A 20,698-nucleotide genomic window follows, 5' to 3' on the forward strand; every position below is an offset into this window, starting at 1 on the left:
AAGGTTTTTAATTATTTACCATAATGAACTCAGAATCTGTGAAAAAAAACGATGAAATAATGGAATATAGATGGATGGAAAAATGCACAAACAGACAAGGCCAAATCAGAGAAAAGAGTAATTGTGTAAAGAAAGGATGGACAGAATGGAACTGTTTGTGAAATTAGCTGAAGGATAGTTTAGATCAACAAACTCTGCAGGTGCTGTGACAGAAATAAGCATTATTCCAATGAGAACAGAGGCAGCAGACTATCACAGCAAGACCAGGGATTCCTTAACAGCCCAGTCTGTCACCGCTCTAAGCTACTCTGGCATTTCATTCTCCACTATCGTTTGATCAGCTCATTATGTCTCGCTGTCCCTGCTGTCATCTATCCAACCCCATGTCTTTATCCTTCCACGGGCATTAGATCACTCAGTTACTCTCCATGGGCCATTTTCACCATTTCTTCTTAAAGGAAAACCGTTTTTACGGAGATTGCCCCGTGAGTCGATTTATCCATTAGATGATGAAATGTAGGCAGAAAAAATACTATTGGATGCACTGCCTTAAAATTGTGTTCAGATGTGCATGTCCCTGTGGTGATCTCTTAACTTTTAATTTAGCACCATCATCAGGTGAAATTTTTAATTTTTCCAATACGTTGGTTTATGACTAAATATCTGGTACAAGTAAAAGTCAAAATTATATTTAGTAAAAGTATAAAAGCATTAGAATTAAAATGCAGTTATTATGCAGAATGGCCCATTTCAGAATAACTAATGACCTTTAGCTGACACTTTTATCTAAAAAAGTTCCAGATAAACATTCACACACCGAGAGCAATTCGGGGTTCAGTGTCTTGCCCAAGGACACTTCGCTATGGGAGTGCAGTGCCAGGGATCAAACCACCGACCTTCCAATTGGTAGACTACCACTCTACCACCTGAGCCACAATATATTAATGTATATAATTAGATTATAATTATTGATTCATGTATGTGTAAAGGCCGTTTTATGGTTGTGCGTAGAATCGATGGCGTACCCCCACAGACCCCTCTGCGTCTACGCTGGACCCTATGCCCGTAGCCTGACGTGCACCTCTCGAAAAATTTCACTACACGTCGCAGCGACGCACGTCGCTTGGCTGTGGCTTGGTAGCGTTGCATTTCCCCTGTCTCATTTCCCGGTTCTCCTTCTCCATAGACAAAATGAAATCAAGGAGAGGGTTAACTTTTCATGCTACAGATTTCCCACCTTGGTCAGAAAACACAGAGGAGACACTTTGTTTCTCTCACTATCACTCTAGAGTCGGTACTCTCTCCAAAGCTAAACGCCGTCACTCTCTCACTTCTCCCTCGCTCTATCACCTACTCCCCACACACACATGCCGGCTCGACGCACACACCAACGCAGAAGTATAAACATCAGGCCACTTACGTAGGCTACAGTGAAAGCTCTGCGTGGAGCCTCCGCAGAACTGTAAAACAGGCTTAAGCATCACTTATATGTTGCAGCTGGTAAAGATGGGGCAAATGTTAACACATGTATGCACTGCTGGGTTGCTAAATCTATAATAATACATCATAATTCATATGTTATATTTTCTATTACTAATCTGAATCTGCAAAAAAAACTACAGCTGTCAAATAAAAGTAGTAGTAAAAAGTACAATATTTCCCTCAGAAATGTGTGCAGTAGAAATATAATGTAGCATTAAATAGAAATACTCAAGTAAAGTAAAAGTACTTACAAATTCTTAAAGTATTGCTTGTGTAGTTGCAACAACACTGAGTGGCCAGTTTATTAAGTTTATAACCTTCATGACAGTACAACCTTGATGTACCTATATAAACTGGCCACTACGATTATACACACAGAAAATAGAAATACATAGATTTTTGCATAATTTTGCATATTTTTGCATAATTCTTGTGAGTTTATGACATCATCGTTTCATCTTCGGTTACATCCAGTCTGCACCGGTATCACAAAAAGATTTGGGAGAAACCGTAACCAATTTTCTCAACTAAATGGTGTAGTCATTATTGACATGTATAATAATCAAATTTTCTCATATTTTGTTGCAGTCTTCATCCCAAAACTGACTGAAATCCAAGCCCACCCCTATAGCTCGCATTACAAAGTGAAATTAAGAAAATGTATCAGACGGCGCCATGTTTACAGGGGGCAATTAATCAAGAATCCAGTCATTAAGACCACAGTCACAGTGGGGATTGTGCTTATGCTGGTAGGCATTTTCCTAAATGAAATGGAATATAGCTGCTACTGTCATACAACTAAATTGTACATTTCTGATACTTTGGAAGAAGTTCTTAATGCTGCAAATTAATCTGTTTAATCCCATTTATTTTACCCCGAAAAAAATAAATTCACAATCTTGATGTCGAAAATGAAAATCATGTCACAAACGATTACGAATATGTAGATAACACTTTAACAACTCCAAGCCCAGGAGATGTAATTGATGACAATAATATTATAGAGACATGCTATTATATGTATGGTATGTGCTGTAGCCAACACCATTTGTCTAGAAATGTTCCGTAAGAATGTACCCATTAGTCTAGTAAATGATGAATTATTTGTTCCTGTCGGAGGAGAGAGAAAGATCCCTGCACTGCATTACACTTTCTCCCATCGTGATATTTCTATTCTATTCATCTCTCTCTCTCTCTCTCTCTCTCTCTCTCTCTCTCTCTCTCTCTCTCTCTTTCTCTCTCACCTTCTCTCTGTTACTTCTTCTCTCCATTGCACCTTTCTCAGGTATTTTCTTAGAGCTGCTCCATTATTGTCATTTCCAGCTTTATACTCTTATCTGTACAAAGACAGATGAGGGGCTGAGGAGATGAAAGAGCCCTCCTCCCACACACACACACACACACACACACACACACACACACACACACACACACACACACACACACACACACACATGCAGCAGTCTCCTGGCCCAAATCTCAAAATATATAACAAGCAAGCCCCTTCTGGAGAAGCCTTCATCGCGTCTGTGTGTGTGTGTGTGTGTGTGTGTGTGTGTGTGTGTGTGTGTGTGTGTGTGTGTGTGTGTGTGTGTGTGTGTCTCTCTCTCTCAGGCCTCTGGGTTTTGCTGTCAGACCAGACTCTTTCCTTGATGACTCCTCCGTGGTTTCCTTTAGACAATGCACTGAAGAGTGATAGCTCACTTTTTGCCACAGAAAGGTGACTCAATACTGCATATAAAGTGTGTTATAGTCAGCGGGAGGAAAGAGGTAGAGACATTGTCTCTGACAACTTTTATAACTTTGAGGTAAACAGCCATTGCGTTTTGTATCCATTGAATTTGCATCAGCTTTACAAGTTTGCTAAAGCTGGGAACAGGCGTGGTTGTTATTGATACATTTAAAGACCAGACCCTCCTCATGCAACAGCTCATTTTATTACACACATATTTTAGTCTTGACAGCTGAAGGAAGCACATATTGAACAGTGGACACCACACTGAATGACAGCTCAACTATGATTAGAGTTGTGTCATAAGGCAAACCCCAAATTCTCATGCTGACTTCTCAATGACGACTCCATTCTTTTCAGGTGAAAGCCGTAATGGGCCGGGGTGCAAAATAACAGTGCACAGGTTCCTTTAAACTAAAATGAAACAGACCCTTCATTTATGCTATTTATATTACATCTCTACTTCAAACACATTTCAAATGGTGACCAAGCATGCAGGGCCATATAGTTATTTTAATTGTGTTGCTTTACTGTAATGCAGCCGTTGAGACCGAGTAACAGCAGTTAAAAATCCTACACTGCACCTCCAAGTAAACCAACACATCCTCATACTGTACCAACACGACATTACAGGTCGATTCCCAAAGACTCCCAAAACGACACATACGGCGCTTTTATTTACTGCCACATGGTGGCGGTTTAATTATGTGACCGTCGTAATGTGACCATTCTATTTAACCCAACGGGGCACAATTTTAAACACTTAGTAAACGCTGTGAAATGGAACTAGTTACATTTAGGCAACACAAATTAAAATCACAGGTGATTTCAATTATTTTGGCTGATAAGAGCTCTTTTCAAAGCTGTGTGGGTGTGTAATGCCTGAGAGAGGGCTTCATTAGCATATTTCTCTTTCTCTCATTTTGTTAGCTTTGTTGCCTTTATCATCCGACCGTATTGATTAAACGTGCCAAATCAGCGAGCTAAACTACAATAATTTAATTCCCGTTGTTTTAAGGACACTGGCATGCTGCCTGCCTCTTTCACCTTGAGCAGTATCTGTATCTCATTTTCCCCCTCCGCATGCACCCTGCAACCCCCATAACAGTTTGAAATCCCCAGGTTTAAACTGATTTCCACCAAATTGTCAGAAGCCAAGGATATAAGGTCAATACTTTCTTCTTTTTAGCCATCAATCATTTCCAAAATGTCTGTTCATTGGGAGACAATATTCTGCATCATGCGATTGACATAAGAGGTAATAAAAATAGGTCACTCCTGAGCTGGCTGGCTGGGTCCCACTCTGTGACACTCTGCCCACGCCACATGGCTTCACCAAGCTGTTTTCTTAAACAGGTTAATCAGCAAGAGTAAAAGAAAACACCTATTTGAGTGTACAGGGCTTTAGCTGGGATTTATCCTTACATCCTTGTGTGTTAGTGGCATGTGCAATGGGAATATTTTTTATTCTTACTACTATCCTCGGGTATTGTTTGTTTGCACATGCAGATTGTGGAAATCTAAAACAACATCACAGGAAAATGAGAAAAACAATCAAAATGACAAAGGATATTAAAATTAATGACAGAGAAGAGTGCTTGACACAAAACAAACAAATAACCAGGAAGGGGAAAAAAATAATTCAAGCCGTAGCAATGAAACTGAAATAGCCTGAGGCAAGGAAAGTGAGTGTCACAGTGAGAGAACATTCAATACACTTACTAATACAGATCAGCAGATGTATTGTAAGTGATTATAGATCCGTGAAAGTATAACATCACTTTGTGTATGTTTGTGTATTTGTTCATGTTTGTAAGAAGAAGAAAAAAGTAATTGTGTATCGAATTGTCTTCAGTTTGTATCTGTGAGTGTGACAGCATGTGTACATGGTTGTGTGTGTGTCTGTGTGTGTGTGTGTGTGTGTGTGTCTGTGGGCATCTATCAGTGCACCCTGGCTCCTGATGCTGCTAATGCAGCTTTAGCACTCTGCAGATGCTGTTCAGGGGTGTGTATTTTCAACCTCGCTTTGAATTAACAAAGAGCACAAGGCTGGAATCTCTCTCTTGTCGTTGTCGACTTTGATATTTGCTCGAATGAACAATGACCATGACAACACTGATAAATGTCAGCCTTGTGTCCCAGTCCCATATCTGTGTCCACCATCACTGCAGGTGAATGTGATCAGGGTGTCTCTGTGTATTTTTTTTTTTTTAACAGTCCAAGCATGGTTACCCTCAAGGCCTTACTTTATATACAAAAAAGTACACATATGCACAGTCGCAGTTTCTTTATATACCTTCTGTTGAGATTTGAAATGCTAGGTGCTCGCTTTGAGCTGTACACAGACACATTAACCTCTGTGGTGACCACAGGTGTCAGTTATTCTGCCTGCAGATTTCATTATCCGTGCCTCAGCAGTCATGTTTTTATGTTTTAATAATTGTAAATGTCAAAGCCAGGGAATGTAGTGAAACTCAGATTTGACCTGTAGATTTAAACATTTTAAGGTTAACTGATTAATACATAATTCCCACGTGTATTCACACTTCAGTGACTGGGTTATCTAAAGGTTGCAGGATAATTACAGAGCACTGGGGTGAGCGTAGCTGGAACAAACTCTCGTCCTAAATGTACAGTAGGTGCAAATAGTTTAATTTCATACCAGTTATTAAAGAAACAATCCACCATAAAACAAATAAGCACAGTTCATAAGCAGTTATTTACGTATTGTGTAGACAACAGTGGAGGTTGACAGCAGAGTGCCAAACTAAAACATCAATGATAAACATCAGGTATTGCTGCCAGGTACTTAGAATTATGCTTCTTCCTAGAGCAGCCATTTTTAAATCACTTGAAGAGAACGAGATGCCAATTTCTTAATAAATGGTAGCCTCAATAGATTGAATTGTTGCCAAAACACGACTTTTTTTAAGGATGCTGTGGAAATCACTTTTTTCTACCTACACTGCAATTCATAGTTAAAGCAATAGTTCATTCTACCATGACTAGTCATCATCATGCATAGTGGAAAAATAGGAAATGAATGGCTAAAGTTCATGTAGATGAGAAGAAAAGTGGGGTACACCAGACAATTTAACAACACTTCATTACAGAAGTACTCTGTACTATATAAGACCCTCCAAAGTTTTTTTCGTATATAAAAGATCGAGAGAAAGCACACCACAATTGATGATTCGACTCCAGTGGGCCGGTAAAGTCGATACGTTTACTCAGCAAGCTCAATGAATATAAGCTAACACCTGTGGAGCATTTGCAAAGCCTGCTGGCAAATCATCTGCGCGTGGCAGCCTGGCTCCTTGCTTTCCTGCTGTGGGTTGGAAACTTATCTTGCATGCCCACCCCCACCACCGCCGCCACCACCGCCGCCAGGCTTCCTGAATCCCTCTGTGTCCCTTTGGCTATGTCCTGCCAGCTTCAGACCACTGCATTTCCTAATGCCTGTCTCAAATATGTGTCTCTGACCTTTCTCAAAGTGTCTCTGGGGCTTTTATCGGGAACAGACACCTGTATTCTGACCAAGCCAGCCCTTGTTTGCTTCTCATTATATACTAGCTTCTTTAATACATCTTCTTGAATTATCCAATATGAATAGGTTATTGAAATTAAAATGACCCTGCATTTTCCACTGTATCCCCCAGCAGGGTTCAGCGTGACAAGGATGACATTTTCTTTTTTTCTCTCCCATTTAGCCAACTCGAGGGATATCTCGAGGGAAGCCAGAGCTAGCTGAGTGTCACTCAGTATCAATCCCACGCCCCTCCTCGCTCCCCTGCCTGTGACAGGACCGGTGCTATGCTTTCCGGACACGTTCGGTCAAAGGCCTCGACTGTTACCACGAACACAAACGGAGACAGAGAGATGGGATGTGACATTTATTGCACTCGCAGAATTCTGACTTCAGAGTACAGTATAAGAAGCCTCTAGGAAAATACACAAATGTCCTTTTTGAATACGTCCCAGATTATGTTGATTGAATGTGATTATAATTGCTATGCAGTTTGCTGTATGGCAAATTCAGATGAGGATATTCATATTATGAGTGTAGTTTCCCTTAGTTGTGTCTCCAAACTTCAGCCTTTGAATCCACCGCCATAACCTGCCACACAACCTCACCTCCAGGCTTAATACCTTCTGTTTCTACACATTCCCCCGCTGTATGATTCCTTTCCAGCCATTTAAATGCAGCCTCAAATGTCCTGAATGTAGTCTCCTGTAATCCTAAGGCAATCTTCTATGTAGATTGTTTGCATGATTGAAACTTCCATTCCTAAAAAGCACAGCTATCCCCAGGCCCTCTACAATTAACATATAAACACATATTAGTTGCCAGGGCAGCAGTGCTTTGCTCTGGTCTACAGGTCCAATAATGAATCAAATAAAACAACATAATGAAATCAAGAATGTATCCTTAGTCTGTCAGTCGGCTCCCCTCTTTCTCCACTGTGACCCACCTCTCATCGAGTCGCAGTGAATTTATTAAATCGTAGATACCTGTGGTTGTCTTTATTTTAATCAGGCCGAGCCAAAGGAGTTAGATTTGATTTTGCTGGAACAGCAAACGCAGGATTTTTTTTTTTTTTCTGTGACGAGTAAGGAACGGAAACTTGAGCAAAACCTGTGCTGTACTTTTTCCTTTCAGCTGTGTTTACTGTGTAAGTTGTGGCTATGTGATAAACCGCAGCTCACCTGCTGTGACTCTCATCCACCAATCATTACAAATTTCTCTTCTGGTGGTTAAACCATTGTGACTCAGCACATTTCTCAGATGCACAACTCTGAAAAAGCTGATGTGAGTTGAGTTGCGCTGTGAAAATATATCCATTTAATGTACGTATGCAAAATAGACAAAAAAACATGACCCACATTACTTATCATTAGGTGCACTTAGTACCTTGTAATAGAACCCTATACAGCAAGCTGGCATTTAATGTTGCTTTTGGAACACTAATCTGTTTCTGTTAACTCTGTATGATTTGCCAAATAACATAACACAGTAGTTCAACATTTTGGGGAATATTCACTTTCTCGCTTTGAGTTAGTTAGGAAGTTCCATACCACTCTCAGATCTGTACAGTCAATATGAAACAAACAGTCAGCACCTGCTTTGCTTAGCTTACCACACATTATATTGTACCTAAAATAAAAAAAATAAAAATACTTTTTCCACTCCAAGATGGGTGGATTGTTCATTTAACATAAGTCCTCTGGGAGGCCCAAGTTGGACTCGGTTAACTTGTTGTTTAATTTTTTAATCGTTTTTAACTGTTCTTTCATGTTTTATGTAAAGCACTTTGAATTGCCCTGTTGCTGAAATGTGCTATACAAATAAAGCTGCCTTGCCTTGCCTTGCCTAAAAGGTTAAACAAACAAGATACCATTAGTTAGTGAGCTTTAGAGGTGCTGATAGGCAGATTTTTTTGCCTTTGGATAGAGCCAGGCCAGCTGTTTCCCCCTGTGTCTTTATGCTGAACTAGCCGGTTGCTGACTGTTGCTTCATATTTACCGGACAGATATGAGAGTGGTATTGATTCTCTCATCCAATTCTCGGCAAGAAAGAGAACTACATTTCCCAAAAATGTCAAACTACTCTTGTGATTTATACATTCTATTACAATGCTGTTCTGATTGTAACATGATGCTAATGGTGACTTACATTGTCTTTGTCCTTCTACGCCACCCTGCCTTTATGGTTCTTCATGCAAACATTAATATATGCACTGTGCAAGGTTATAATAGTTTAGCATTTTTCATTAGTTTTTATTTTTATTTCGTTTTGACTTTTTGTTTTCAAATTCAGTTTAGTTTGAATTAGTTTTTAAAGCGGGTTTGCTAGTTTAGTTTTTTTTTTTTTTTAAATGCTTAGTTTTAGTTTAGGTTTTATTAGTTTTAGTGTTAGTTTTAGTCTTTTTTTGTAATATGGGTTATTTGTCAGGGGCAAGATTCAAAAAGGTCAGAAAAAGTATTGTGTAATAACTCAACAAAAACATCATACCATTTTAGAAATATGTAGGCTATTCACAATGTATTCAACAATAACACCCGTAAGTTACATAAAATGTACATATGATGAGCACAAATATGGAAACAGTCTACACAAGATGCCGCAGTAAGTGGAAAATGTGTAAGTGACGTGTTCCAGGAAAAAACCTAAATAGACAATAGACTAAAGAAGACATACTGTACATGATGTTTTGTTGTTACGGGTGTTTTGAACTTTGGTTCGAGTAAAGTGGCGACCTTTTTGAAGTCAATCGAGTCACACAGTTGTGTAGACATCCCAGTATCAATGCACATATTAACCCACGCTTCCTCACGCTTTTAATGTTCCTGCGTATTTACTAACCTGTAGTGTTCTCTGTCCTGCGGTTGTCTCTGTCATGCTGCCTGGCCCTGTATCCATACATCCATGCCCTGTACCTGTTAGCTTCTGTTTCGGGGGAAGGGGGCTTTGCGTTCTCCTTTACCTTGTTAAGGTAAGCTAGGTTAGCCTCCTTGTGCGCGCTTCTCAAATGTACTTTCAAATTCGTGGGATTTTTCCCTTTAATAAATCATCCACATATTTTACCACCTTCCACTGCAAGGCACTTGCTTTTATCTGACACAGTCATTATCAAATAGGTCTCTGCCACTTTCTTCCGACTTTCGGTACCGCCATGATGCCAGACGAGGGGCATATGGACTGTGTTATGTTCAATTTGACATGGAATGTCGGAATTTTTGGGTTCCCAGTCAGAAACTATATACATGTCTATGGTATAGACTGTATAAAACAGGTCTATGGTCGGAAATGTCAACTCTGAAAGATATAACGTTATTTGCTCTATGAAAGACATTGACATAGACGAAAACTAAGGACATTTACTCGATAATTTTATTTAATTTTAGTTAGTTTTGCAAACAGACATTACAGTTTTAGTTAGTTAGTTATTTTTATTTCAGTTAACATTTTTTCCCACCTAGTTTTCGTTATTTCGTTCGTTTTCGTTAACGATTATAACCTTGGCACTGTGTCATCATCAGCTTTGTGATGTAACATCAAATACTTTACGACTTAAAAGAAAAAAGTAAAAAAGAAAAAAAACAATCTGCTCAGACTTTAAGGTGTCCATCCAAGCAGTTTGTTGCTGATTTGTACACACAGACAGGCCGCCACTGGGACACAACCCAGCCAGGAATCAGAAAGCCAGAAAACAGTCTGCTCCACAATTCTCTCTCTTCACATCTCTTATTATTTCTGCTTGAATCCCTCCTCATTTTTCTACCAATACAACATTCCCAAGGCCCAAGCTCTTCACCACTGACCATTTAGCTTTATTGACCAGCCCAATTCTCCAGTTAGATTTGATGGCGAGTAAGAGGAGGAATGGGACTTTACCAATGGTAAATGAACCAGAAGATGCACTGAACAGAGACGGATGGGAATTTCCCCCAGGGCTCTTCACATCCTCTCATTCTAATAGCTTGTAAATCTCATAAATCACTTTTTCAATAGCTCCCTGCTATATGATTAAATGACTGGAGAAATAAGTAGAGGATGACATGTGGGTGCCATCAGAGTGAGAGAAAGGCTGTGATGATTGCCCACCTCTGATCTGATCTGGAGGGAAAAGTCAGTTCAAATTCTATCCAAGATCTAGCAGATGGCCAGCTCCAATTCTTTCTCCCTCAGTCCCTTCTCTAAACCCACACAGCTCGCTCCTATTGCCCAAATGTGCACCTCATGAGAGTGCAAATGCAATCAAATGTGTATTGACACAATGCACTGCATCCTTTTGAACGTGTCACTGGTTGCATCACTGTAGTACTCCTGTGAACAGCAGCGGTGAAAGAGTGACAAGGTGAGGAAAACAGCTCAACCTTACCACTGGGGAAGGACAAGACTTGCCCCGAGCTAAATCTTAGACATCCGAACAGACCTCTCGCTCTGTCAGGGGCTCTGCACCTCTGTATCGTGGACATTGCAAAGCTCCCTCATATTTAAAATTTATTTTGAGAGGTGAAGGTCACATGCTCTGTCTGCTAACTGAGCTATGCAGCTGTGGAGCTGCTATGCGGCCTCCTGAACCTGTAGATAAACGCTGTGTGACCGTAGTTCAATAAGGGCTCTCAGTGTTTGGTTCTCGCTCGACCAGCCCCTGCTAGCAGATATAATGCGATCGATATAGATGGAATCTCAGCTCCTGTTTGGATATATCTGAGATAGGCTGATGCACGAAAATACACACAGACAGCAACACACACAGACAATCAGCCAAAAGATTACTTTCACACTTAGTTTAGTGAAAATAGGAGCTTGCCTGAAGTTAATCCAACTAAGTTATTCCACTCTTCTGTATGCGTCATTGCTTTGCAGCATATCCAACTAAGGAGGAATTTCTAGATTTTTCTTTTTTTACTTTCTGTCGTTGTGGCACAGCAGAAGATATGTATTCCCAAGGACATAGCCACAGATTCTGCAGTGCATTGTAAATCAAGAGCTTTTAATCAGCTGCTCCTACTGTCCGTGATGCTGCTGTATGCTAAATCTCCGAAGTGTTTCAGCAATTCAGTTTTATATCCTTGGCTGTGGCTGCACTCGTCGAATTAGAATATACATCCAGCAGAGATGGATAGGAATCGGTGATGATGTATTGGCCCAAATTGCAGAGCTTTAATGAAGAGGATTAGGAAAGAGACAAAAAGCTAAAAAGTTCCTGAGTTAGAAAAGGTCAGATGTGAAGATTTAAAGACTAAGACTTAGGTGTAGTTATGGACTGCTCTTTATGTGAATTGATGTGAATGTATGTGGCGTATCGCGCACCTTGTGGTCATTGAACATAAATTAAACCATTTACAGAAAAAGGTTGCTTCCCACTACTATAAATCTAAAGTATTTGAAACGTGTGATGCCAACAGCGGTTATCTAACAACTTCACACATTCACCTTCTAACCCATGTCAGTTAATCTATAATGTTTTGGCCCCTATATAAGCCATTATGCCTTTGCTCAATAACGTCTCTACACAGAGCAAACCGAAGCAGATAAAACAAAATGAGGTGCTCCCCAGGCAGCCAGCAGGCGGTGTTGAGTTCAGGGCTTTTTTGTGTGCCTTGTGTTTATGGGCACTTAGAGATCTATTCTGGCCAGAGATGATGTCAGAAGGCCTTGGATCTCTTTGTAGCACTGATGAGAGTCCGATCCTTTTTACACTTCTTTTGTGCATTTTGGAGAGATTATTTTTTCGACATGGTTGGTGTTTCTCACTATTTCTTTATTCCCTTATCTGTCTCTTCTCAATGTCTCTATAGCTCCTGCCCTCATAGTTATCTACAGAAAGTGTTGAAAGGGTTTTAAGAAAATAAGGAAATAAGCAGAAAAAAGGGGGGCAAACATAACAGGAAATTTGCCACAAACATAAGCCTTAAATGACACTCCTGCTGTTATGCAGACATTTCACCTGTCTGAATGGGCCAATTCTGAGTTTGTTTCTACTAGAATGCAGCCCACAGCCCCCTTCCACCCTCTCCGTCTCTCTCTTTGAACAAATGTGATTACAATTATTTCCCAGCAGGATAAATTGGGGTGCATGCTGTGTATGTCATTACCTCTCCAAGCTCTGACATTAGCTCTACTAATGTGAATGTCCTCCACATTATCCTTCCTTCCTCCTTCCCTCAGACAAATGCATACTCCGTCACCACCAGCCTGTAAATGATGCGCTCCATACTGCTTTTATCTCAGCCTGTAAATTACAACAAAATTAAAATTAATTTATGCTCGTCCATCCATGGAATCAAGGATGAAGCCTGTGTTTCACGTTTGGAGCCTGGAGCCCTTAAAGTGCATCTAAACCATATTGGAGTATTTCTTTTACTGTAATAATGATGGTTGGAAAAGAAAAGAAGAGAAGCAATTGTAAGTCACTTTGGATAAAAGCGTCAGCTAAATGACATGTATAGAAGAGCCAAGGGAAATCCTTTGAGGGCGGTATGGATTTGTTGGAGGAGATTGGATACAAATTCTCCAAAAGTATGGAGGAATATTATTACATGTCGAAAAGGCATTTTAATTTGGAGCAAGTCATCCTCCACAGCAGTGATGGTGAAAATATCTGAAAATAGATTGCCATAGTGAAATTTGAGGTGTCCATTGCAACCTGTAGTGCATCATTGTGAGATGGACCACAATCAGCTGTTTTTCCTTGAAGGAAGGTCGAATCAGGCTCCTTAGACCGAATTGTGGTCACTGCTACATATTTTCTTGCCTTTGTTTTGCTAGTTGAGGTAGCACAATGGTAATTACACAATGTACATACATTGAAAAACTATTCCAGAAAAATATTGACCATGAATTAAAAATGGGGTTTGATATTATGAAAGTCTTTAGGATTTTAAATTTAAAACCTGATACACTGGCCCATGTTTCATATCCCACTGCAGAAAGTTTATGCATGCTATGCAGGCCAGCCATTAGGAATTATGGACGGGGATAGAGTATTCCAAATTTGGCCCCTCATTCACACCCACTCTAATACCAACACCACCCACATTATGCAATTCCAAGACTGTTTAGGGACACCAGTTTGCAGAAATATTCAAATACAACATTTTGAACAATGGCAATGCAGGTTTTTCCCTCACCAAGAGCAAGCCTAACTTTGGAGCGTTATTTAGCCCCTTCCAGACTAGCTTGTATGACATCTTTGGTATCAATGGATGCCTTACTGTAGGTCATCTAGCTTCCTATGATACTAGTATCTTCACTCTAGCTTTAACACTACAGCAGGATTTGCTACTCTGCCTAGCTCCTCACTGTTGCCACATTCAGCCTCGCCTGTCATATCTGGCGCTTCTTCACAGTTTTTTGGGCCAGAAATTTGACAATTGCCTCTCTGCTCTTTTTTATATTATTTTTCTCTCTGTACCCTGTTTTTTCTTTTTTGATCTCCTGATTTTTTGTGAGACATTCTGACATAGCCAGTCAGTTGCAGTTAGCTTTACATATTTACATTAGGGGCATGTGTGTTCTACACATCTGGAAATGTGTTTTATAATAACTACAAGGGGTGGGGTATCAGTGTGGGCTGTATCATGTGTTTTAATTAAACAAATCTATCATGTAAATACATATAACTTGTATTGTCAGTGACATAAGTCAGTAAGTAAATTGTTGTACTTGATCCCATTAAAGGGTCAACCACAGACCTTTGCACAGGCCCCACCTGGGCCAGGGTCATCTGTACCATTTGACGGCAGGCCTCATGCTGTGTGCATTCTAACGTGAAAGCAAATATTGTGAAGATGAATTGTATATTTACCTTGGGGGAGTAAATGTGTTTGCCTCAAATTCACTAAGACGTGAGGGGTTGGATGCAGAAGTCTAGCAGAGTGACAGTTGGACCAGAGCTGTATTTAATGACCTGAGAGCTCTCTCTGTGTGTGTGTGTGTGTGTGTGTGTGTGTGTGTGTGTGTGTGTGTGTGTGTGTGTGTGGGTGTGCGTGCGTGCGTGCGTGCGTGCGTGCGTGCATGCTTCTGTGTGTGTGTGTGTTTGTAACATTTCCTGTCAGTGATTTCTGAACAAGAGAACTGAAGAAAGGACAAGCTGGGAAAATGGGAGTAATTCATGAAGCGTGATTAGCATGAAGTCATCCTTTGTTTGCCACATACTGTAACTGTAATGTGGCTGAAGTGAATCATGCACAAGGAGAGCATGCCAGGGATTGCAGATATTTACTATTTTGGGATTCGTTATTTTAAAGGATCCTATAATTGTTAGTGGCTGCACTTTTTTGCTGATTTATTTTTAAACTTACATGGGCCTGTTCTTTCGTGTGAGGCACACACACACACACACACACACACACAAACACACACACACACACACACACACACACACACACAGACACACACACACACGCACACACACACACACACACACACACACACACACACACACACACACACTCACACACACACACACACACACACACACACACACACACACCAAGATTAGTCTTCACAATTCTGTTCTGCTATAACACTAGCAATGCCTTCCTCATTCTCCATTTGAATACCAAATTCCCCCAAAGAGAGTAATAGTTTTTACATTTTGTTGCAAGGACACAATATCCTAGCAACACAAAAAATATTATTATATTAATAATATTTGGATCTCTTCATGGCTCTAGTAGGTACAGTATCTCACAACCCCAACGGTGGAACAGAGCAACCTCTTTTTGTTGCAGTGACAAAAAGACTTTGTTGAGACGACAGAGAACAAGGTCGTGTCTGACAGATCACTGGGTGGCCAGGGAGGGCTGGAGGAAGCAGGGGCATGCTAATTTGTTCCCACTCAGTAACAGTGTGAGCTCTTCAGTGGAGGTGATCTTGGGTGAAGTTGCCCTGCTTACTTGGCCTCATGTCCAGTTCCTTTTTTTTATTGTGCCCTGCAAATGTCGAACGTCCCTCAACCAGTATACATTGAAATAATAATGTGCTAAAATAAGAAAATAAATAAAAGCATGATTAGACTCAGAATGTGATACCTGATACAGTGAGTTTGAGAACATGAGTAACTGATCAGTGTACGTTTGTTCTTTGCCACAGATTTACAGAGTTTCTGGAGCCCTTTGAGAGAGTGATTCAACCAGAGGAGCTTTGGCTCTACAAGAACCCTCTGGTTGAGTCAGACCACATTCCCAAGAGGGTCATGTTCGTAAGTACCTGCTCTCTAATTATGCATTCCTCTTATTACAGACTTGATTGCCACTAAACACTCTGCTTAATTCTTAGTAATCTTTGTGGTGCAGAAATCCTTAATTTAGGACGATCAATACGGCAAAGCCTCTTCTTTCCACTCTCGGGTTGAGGCCTGAATCATGTTGATAGCTATGAGAAGGGCTTTACGGAACTGTGATGATTAGTACTTACAATGTAAATAATCTTCTCTCGGACAGAAGTGGGCGGTGAAAGGTTCAGCGGAATTTCTAAGCAAGAAATGAAAACATGTTTTTTCTCTGGCTCATGCTGTACTTGAAGAATCTCTTGGCACAACACATTTCGCACATTTCTTTTGACAGTGCAGTTCTCAGTGACAATCACTGGCTTCAATACACTTGAAATACAGCATAGCCTACTGGGCATTACAGAGCTCATTCCAATATTGTTGTGAGTCATACTGCACATTGTTTTCATACTCGGATGGCACCAAATAGTCCTATAAGAGTGATTATGGTGAAATATGACAACACCCACGATGCCAAAACAAACAAGTTGTTGTTATACCGGAGAAAACTGCACTAATACTATTCCCATCTGCCACCAACATAGACCATCTAATGACATTTATGGAAAAGATTAATAGCATTCTCATGTCTGTACCAAAGTATGATGCTAAGAGGCCATTAGCTTAGCTTAGCATAAAGACTGGAAGCAGGGGGAATAGCTCTGTCTAAAGTAAAAAAGAAAGAAAAAAAGCATGCCTAAATTTAAATCTCCGGTGCCGGTGTGGAGTTATATGGTGTAACTATTTCTTAGCTAACAGATTCCGGGCACTGTGTCTTTCTGCTGTCTTGTTGTCACTGTGAGGAGGTTGCCATGCAACCAATAGAGACACCAGGGCCATGTTATTCAAAAGTAGCTTAACTAATTCAGGATAACAAATAGGCTAAACAAATCTTGTTTTTGTATTCACATCCAGCTAATTTGGTTCTTTGAAAGCAGATGGAGAATTGATTTGTAAATCCTGGATGAAGTTAGCTTGCCTAACAGTGCGCTCTTATTTTGAAATAAAGGCAAAATTACTGGAGAGTTGAAACCATGAGCAGCATTCATATGATTGGCTGAGTGCTGATCATGTGATATACATGAAGTAGGTGTGTTGAGAACTGTCCCAGCATGCACTGAGGCTATAGATTAATTTATAATCTTATTTCATGTGTTTCTGCGTTGTTACTGGTGTCATTTTGTTCTACATTGTGCTCCACAACGTTTCCACACTTTCTGTATTGTTAAACAGTCTACAGTGATGTTGTGTGTGAGGTCCTCTTCATGGACTAGCAAGATACTTTTAAGTGATAATCATCAGCCTGTTATGAAAATGAAACCTCACTAATATCTCTTAAAAGCAGCTTTGATTGCATGACAAATTAAATGCCATATGTTCTGGCGCCATTGGTCTTTGTAACAGTTAGAATCTTTTAGTTGAGTTTATGCCCTATACACTTTACTACTGGTTCTTTGTTGTTTACAAACTTTTATTTATTTTAATTGTATTAATATTAGATTTATTTAGTTCTATCATGTATAAGTATAGGTACGTTTTCATCATGACTATTTAATTGTGATAAGTACAGATTATGGTGAGTTTACAAAAACCTGCATGTTTTCATCTAAAATCCTCATTTAATCAACTCTTTCATTATAAATCTAATAAAGCAAGCCATTTGTATGTGGTCATTACTTCATGTATGTGGTTCACAGTAAACCGTCTGGGTCATGATCCAGGTAACTGTCAATAAGGCTGCCCTTTTGCAGGTTTGGGTTTATATGAAATTAATCCAGCTTTAAAGAACCAAAAAATCCATGTGTAATGTCAAATCCCTCAACATTTCAATATGGATAACTTTATTATCTAAGGGGCTCAGGGGGTCATAGCACCAGGACGAAAAAATAGATAGAACATTTCCAACGGTTCTGTAACTTTAAAAATAAATGATGACCATTTTAACCTGAACATCCAGGCACTATTAGCAGAATGTGCTTCACATGAAGCAGAACTGCTTATTAAATCTGCTGTAATATGAATACCTTCATATTGTGTTTTCCATACTGGTGCACAAGGGCTGAAATTGAGTCCTGATGACCCTGTTCTCTTATATAATAAACTCTTTTCCCACCCCATCAAAGAGTGATCAAGCAATCTTTCACAGACTTTACAAGGCTGCTGCCCTGATGTAGCAGGGTTTGCATGATGTGAATTTTAGCTGAATAATCCACAGTTACAGTTATTCTCTGACAGGCTGATATGTTTAATTCTGTATAGCTGGACAGCGCTTGACTGACTGCATTTTACTCCATCCTGTGCTCCCCCCAGGGGCAGATTGGCCATCTGGCAATTCTGGCAAATGCCAGAGGGGCCGGACCATTTTTTTTAAATGTGGGCCAGATTTTTTTTTAATATACAAATAAATTGTCTTTACAGGCCGGCAGCGCATAGGACAGGTTTTTATTGCTTGCACGATTTCACTATGGTTATAATAATAATAATTATATTAATAATAATAAATATTAAGCATTTGGCCAGTCGGCAACTGCCGGCCTGGTCCCGAGATGGGCTGACCGAACCATCCAGAGGTTAATAGGAACGTTCAGTCAAAATCAAGCACGTCACCTTCAAATGGGATCTCCGTTTGCAGGGTTCAGGCTGTACCGAACCCTCCCGGTAATCATGCTGCTCTGGGGGACCGGCTGCTTCGCCGGAGCTCTGACTGCTGTCTGTCCGTGCGGCCGTCTGACGGCATCAGTATTAAATTGAAACAGTTTCATTACCATCTCGTTGTTGCGTTAAATAGTAGCCTAGTCTTATTCGGTGTTTTGGTACAGTTGGTTTTAACGCCTGATGCAAAGTGAACACAGAGAACACATGAAAACCCTTAACAAGTAGCGTCGTTCTGCGCCGTCTTTCTGCTGTGCCCCATTCACGTAGTGTTTAGTTTTACACTATGTAAGTTCAACTCTGCAATTAATACGCAGTTCACATGTATGCATGAACTGTGGTGGTCCATTACGCTGTAGGCTATATTCAACATCACTGAAAATTTTTGATCAATAGAATGTAGAAAACATTACACTTCATAACGTTTTGTATCCATAACGTGACTGTGTTATTGTACAATTTAGCAGTAAAAGCAGTAGCCTCTGTAAGTCAATCCTACATTTTTCAACTTGGGAGCAAAACATGCTCCTTGGGGGGAAAAATTACCATAAAGCCCTGTTCATGCTATTTTAAACAACTGGACCTTGGGGTCAAGTGTTGTCGTATCCGGCCCATGTCCCAGATGTGAAAGCCCACTTACTGGACTACTGAATATAATAATATTCCATTATATTTTGTATTTTGAATTGTTACCTGCCACCAGAATTTTGTGATTTCCTTGCCATAAATATAGATGTTTTTACCATAAATTGGTGCCTAAAAATGTATCAGAATGCAGGAATTGAAGTCTTTTACCCTCAAAACTGTATGTGTTCCCCCAAAGGCCAATTTTGAGAAAGGAAAAACCCTGAAGTATAATCACAGCCATAAAAACATATTTCAATTGCAGAATTAGAGAGTTAAAACAGATGAAAAGATGGAGAACCAGACAGACATTATGTACAGTGTCAACAGAGAGAAACACGGACAATCGAACAGACAGACACTGACAACATAGAACAACATACTGTAGAGAATGACAGTAAAAGCATACAAATGGCATAAACAGGCAGTATGTGTAAATTTGTTATAAACGTGTGCTCTTTAAAAAGTAGTAAGCATTGTTTGCCAGTTACTTACATTAAATGTTTAAAAATATGTTACATAAGGTACTGCTTATATTATTTCACCATCTATACACAAATGTAATTAGTGAATGAACGTATCCGTGGGTGGGGATGCATGGGCGTTGTAATGTGGGCTAGTGTGGCTACAGTGCCAGGGCTGAATTTTTGTCCCAGTCCGCCCCTGGCTCCCCCACACACATCAATCTCATTATGTACAGAAAAAGCTTCAGAGTAGGTGGTAAGCACTAACTGTCACTCATTTCAAGCTAGAAATAATAGCAGGTTGTGTATACTTTAGTATGTGAAATACTTGTCCCCCTATATAAAAAAAAGTCTGAATAAATGTAATATCAACAGTAGATACTGTAGCTTTGCTCCACTTAATGACATTAAAAAGCATTCATGCCAGACCAATTTAACCAATAATAAACAAACACGGGTTAAAACATCAACAGTAGTGCATTTGCTCATAAATAAAACAGCTTTAAATTGTTCATCAAAAAATCATTTGTTATAAGCATGTGAAAGTGCATTCATTTTAGCCTCTACCAATCAAGCAGAAAACTCACATACACACAAACGCCTACAATATGCACATCTGTGGTGCTGAGCATCCAGCAAAGGAGGCAGTGGATCAAACCATTGCAAGGCAAAGGGTATGGGGGGGGGGGGGGTCGCCATCTTTTAAAATTTAAAAACATGCTTTTAAGTGTCCATTATCAGCAGTGCAACATCACTGAGTATTGTTAATACAATTGAAATAGTTACAGTGATATATTACATATATATACATTATACATAATGTATACCCAGTTTAGATGCAAATACACCCATAGGAACAGTGTGGCACAAGCTGTAAGATGAAAATTTGGCCAAGAAAAAAGGTTTTATTTGAAAGATTGACCCCGAAAACGTAGGAAAAGACCCCAAATATGTTGGTT

At 39.9% G+C, this 20,698-nt stretch overlaps 1 protein-coding gene across 1 annotated transcript in view; it reads left to right on the plus strand.

The window, feature by feature from the left end:
* plpp4 (phospholipid phosphatase 4) overlaps positions 1 to 20,698 on the plus strand; it is a 48,472-nt gene that overhangs the window by 6,076 nt on the left and 21,698 nt on the right. Inside the window, exon 2 of the mRNA XM_031284247.2 lies at positions 15,822 to 15,930. Coding sequence (XP_031140107.1) covers positions 15,822 to 15,930 — 109 coding nt within the window. The remainder of the gene's footprint in view (positions 1 to 15,821; positions 15,931 to 20,698) is intronic.

Source organism: Sander lucioperca, chromosome 15, assembly GCF_008315115.2.
Source record: "Sander lucioperca isolate FBNREF2018 chromosome 15, SLUC_FBN_1.2, whole genome shotgun sequence".
In the NCBI taxonomy this organism is placed as follows: domain Eukaryota; kingdom Metazoa; phylum Chordata; class Actinopteri; order Perciformes; family Percidae; genus Sander; species Sander lucioperca.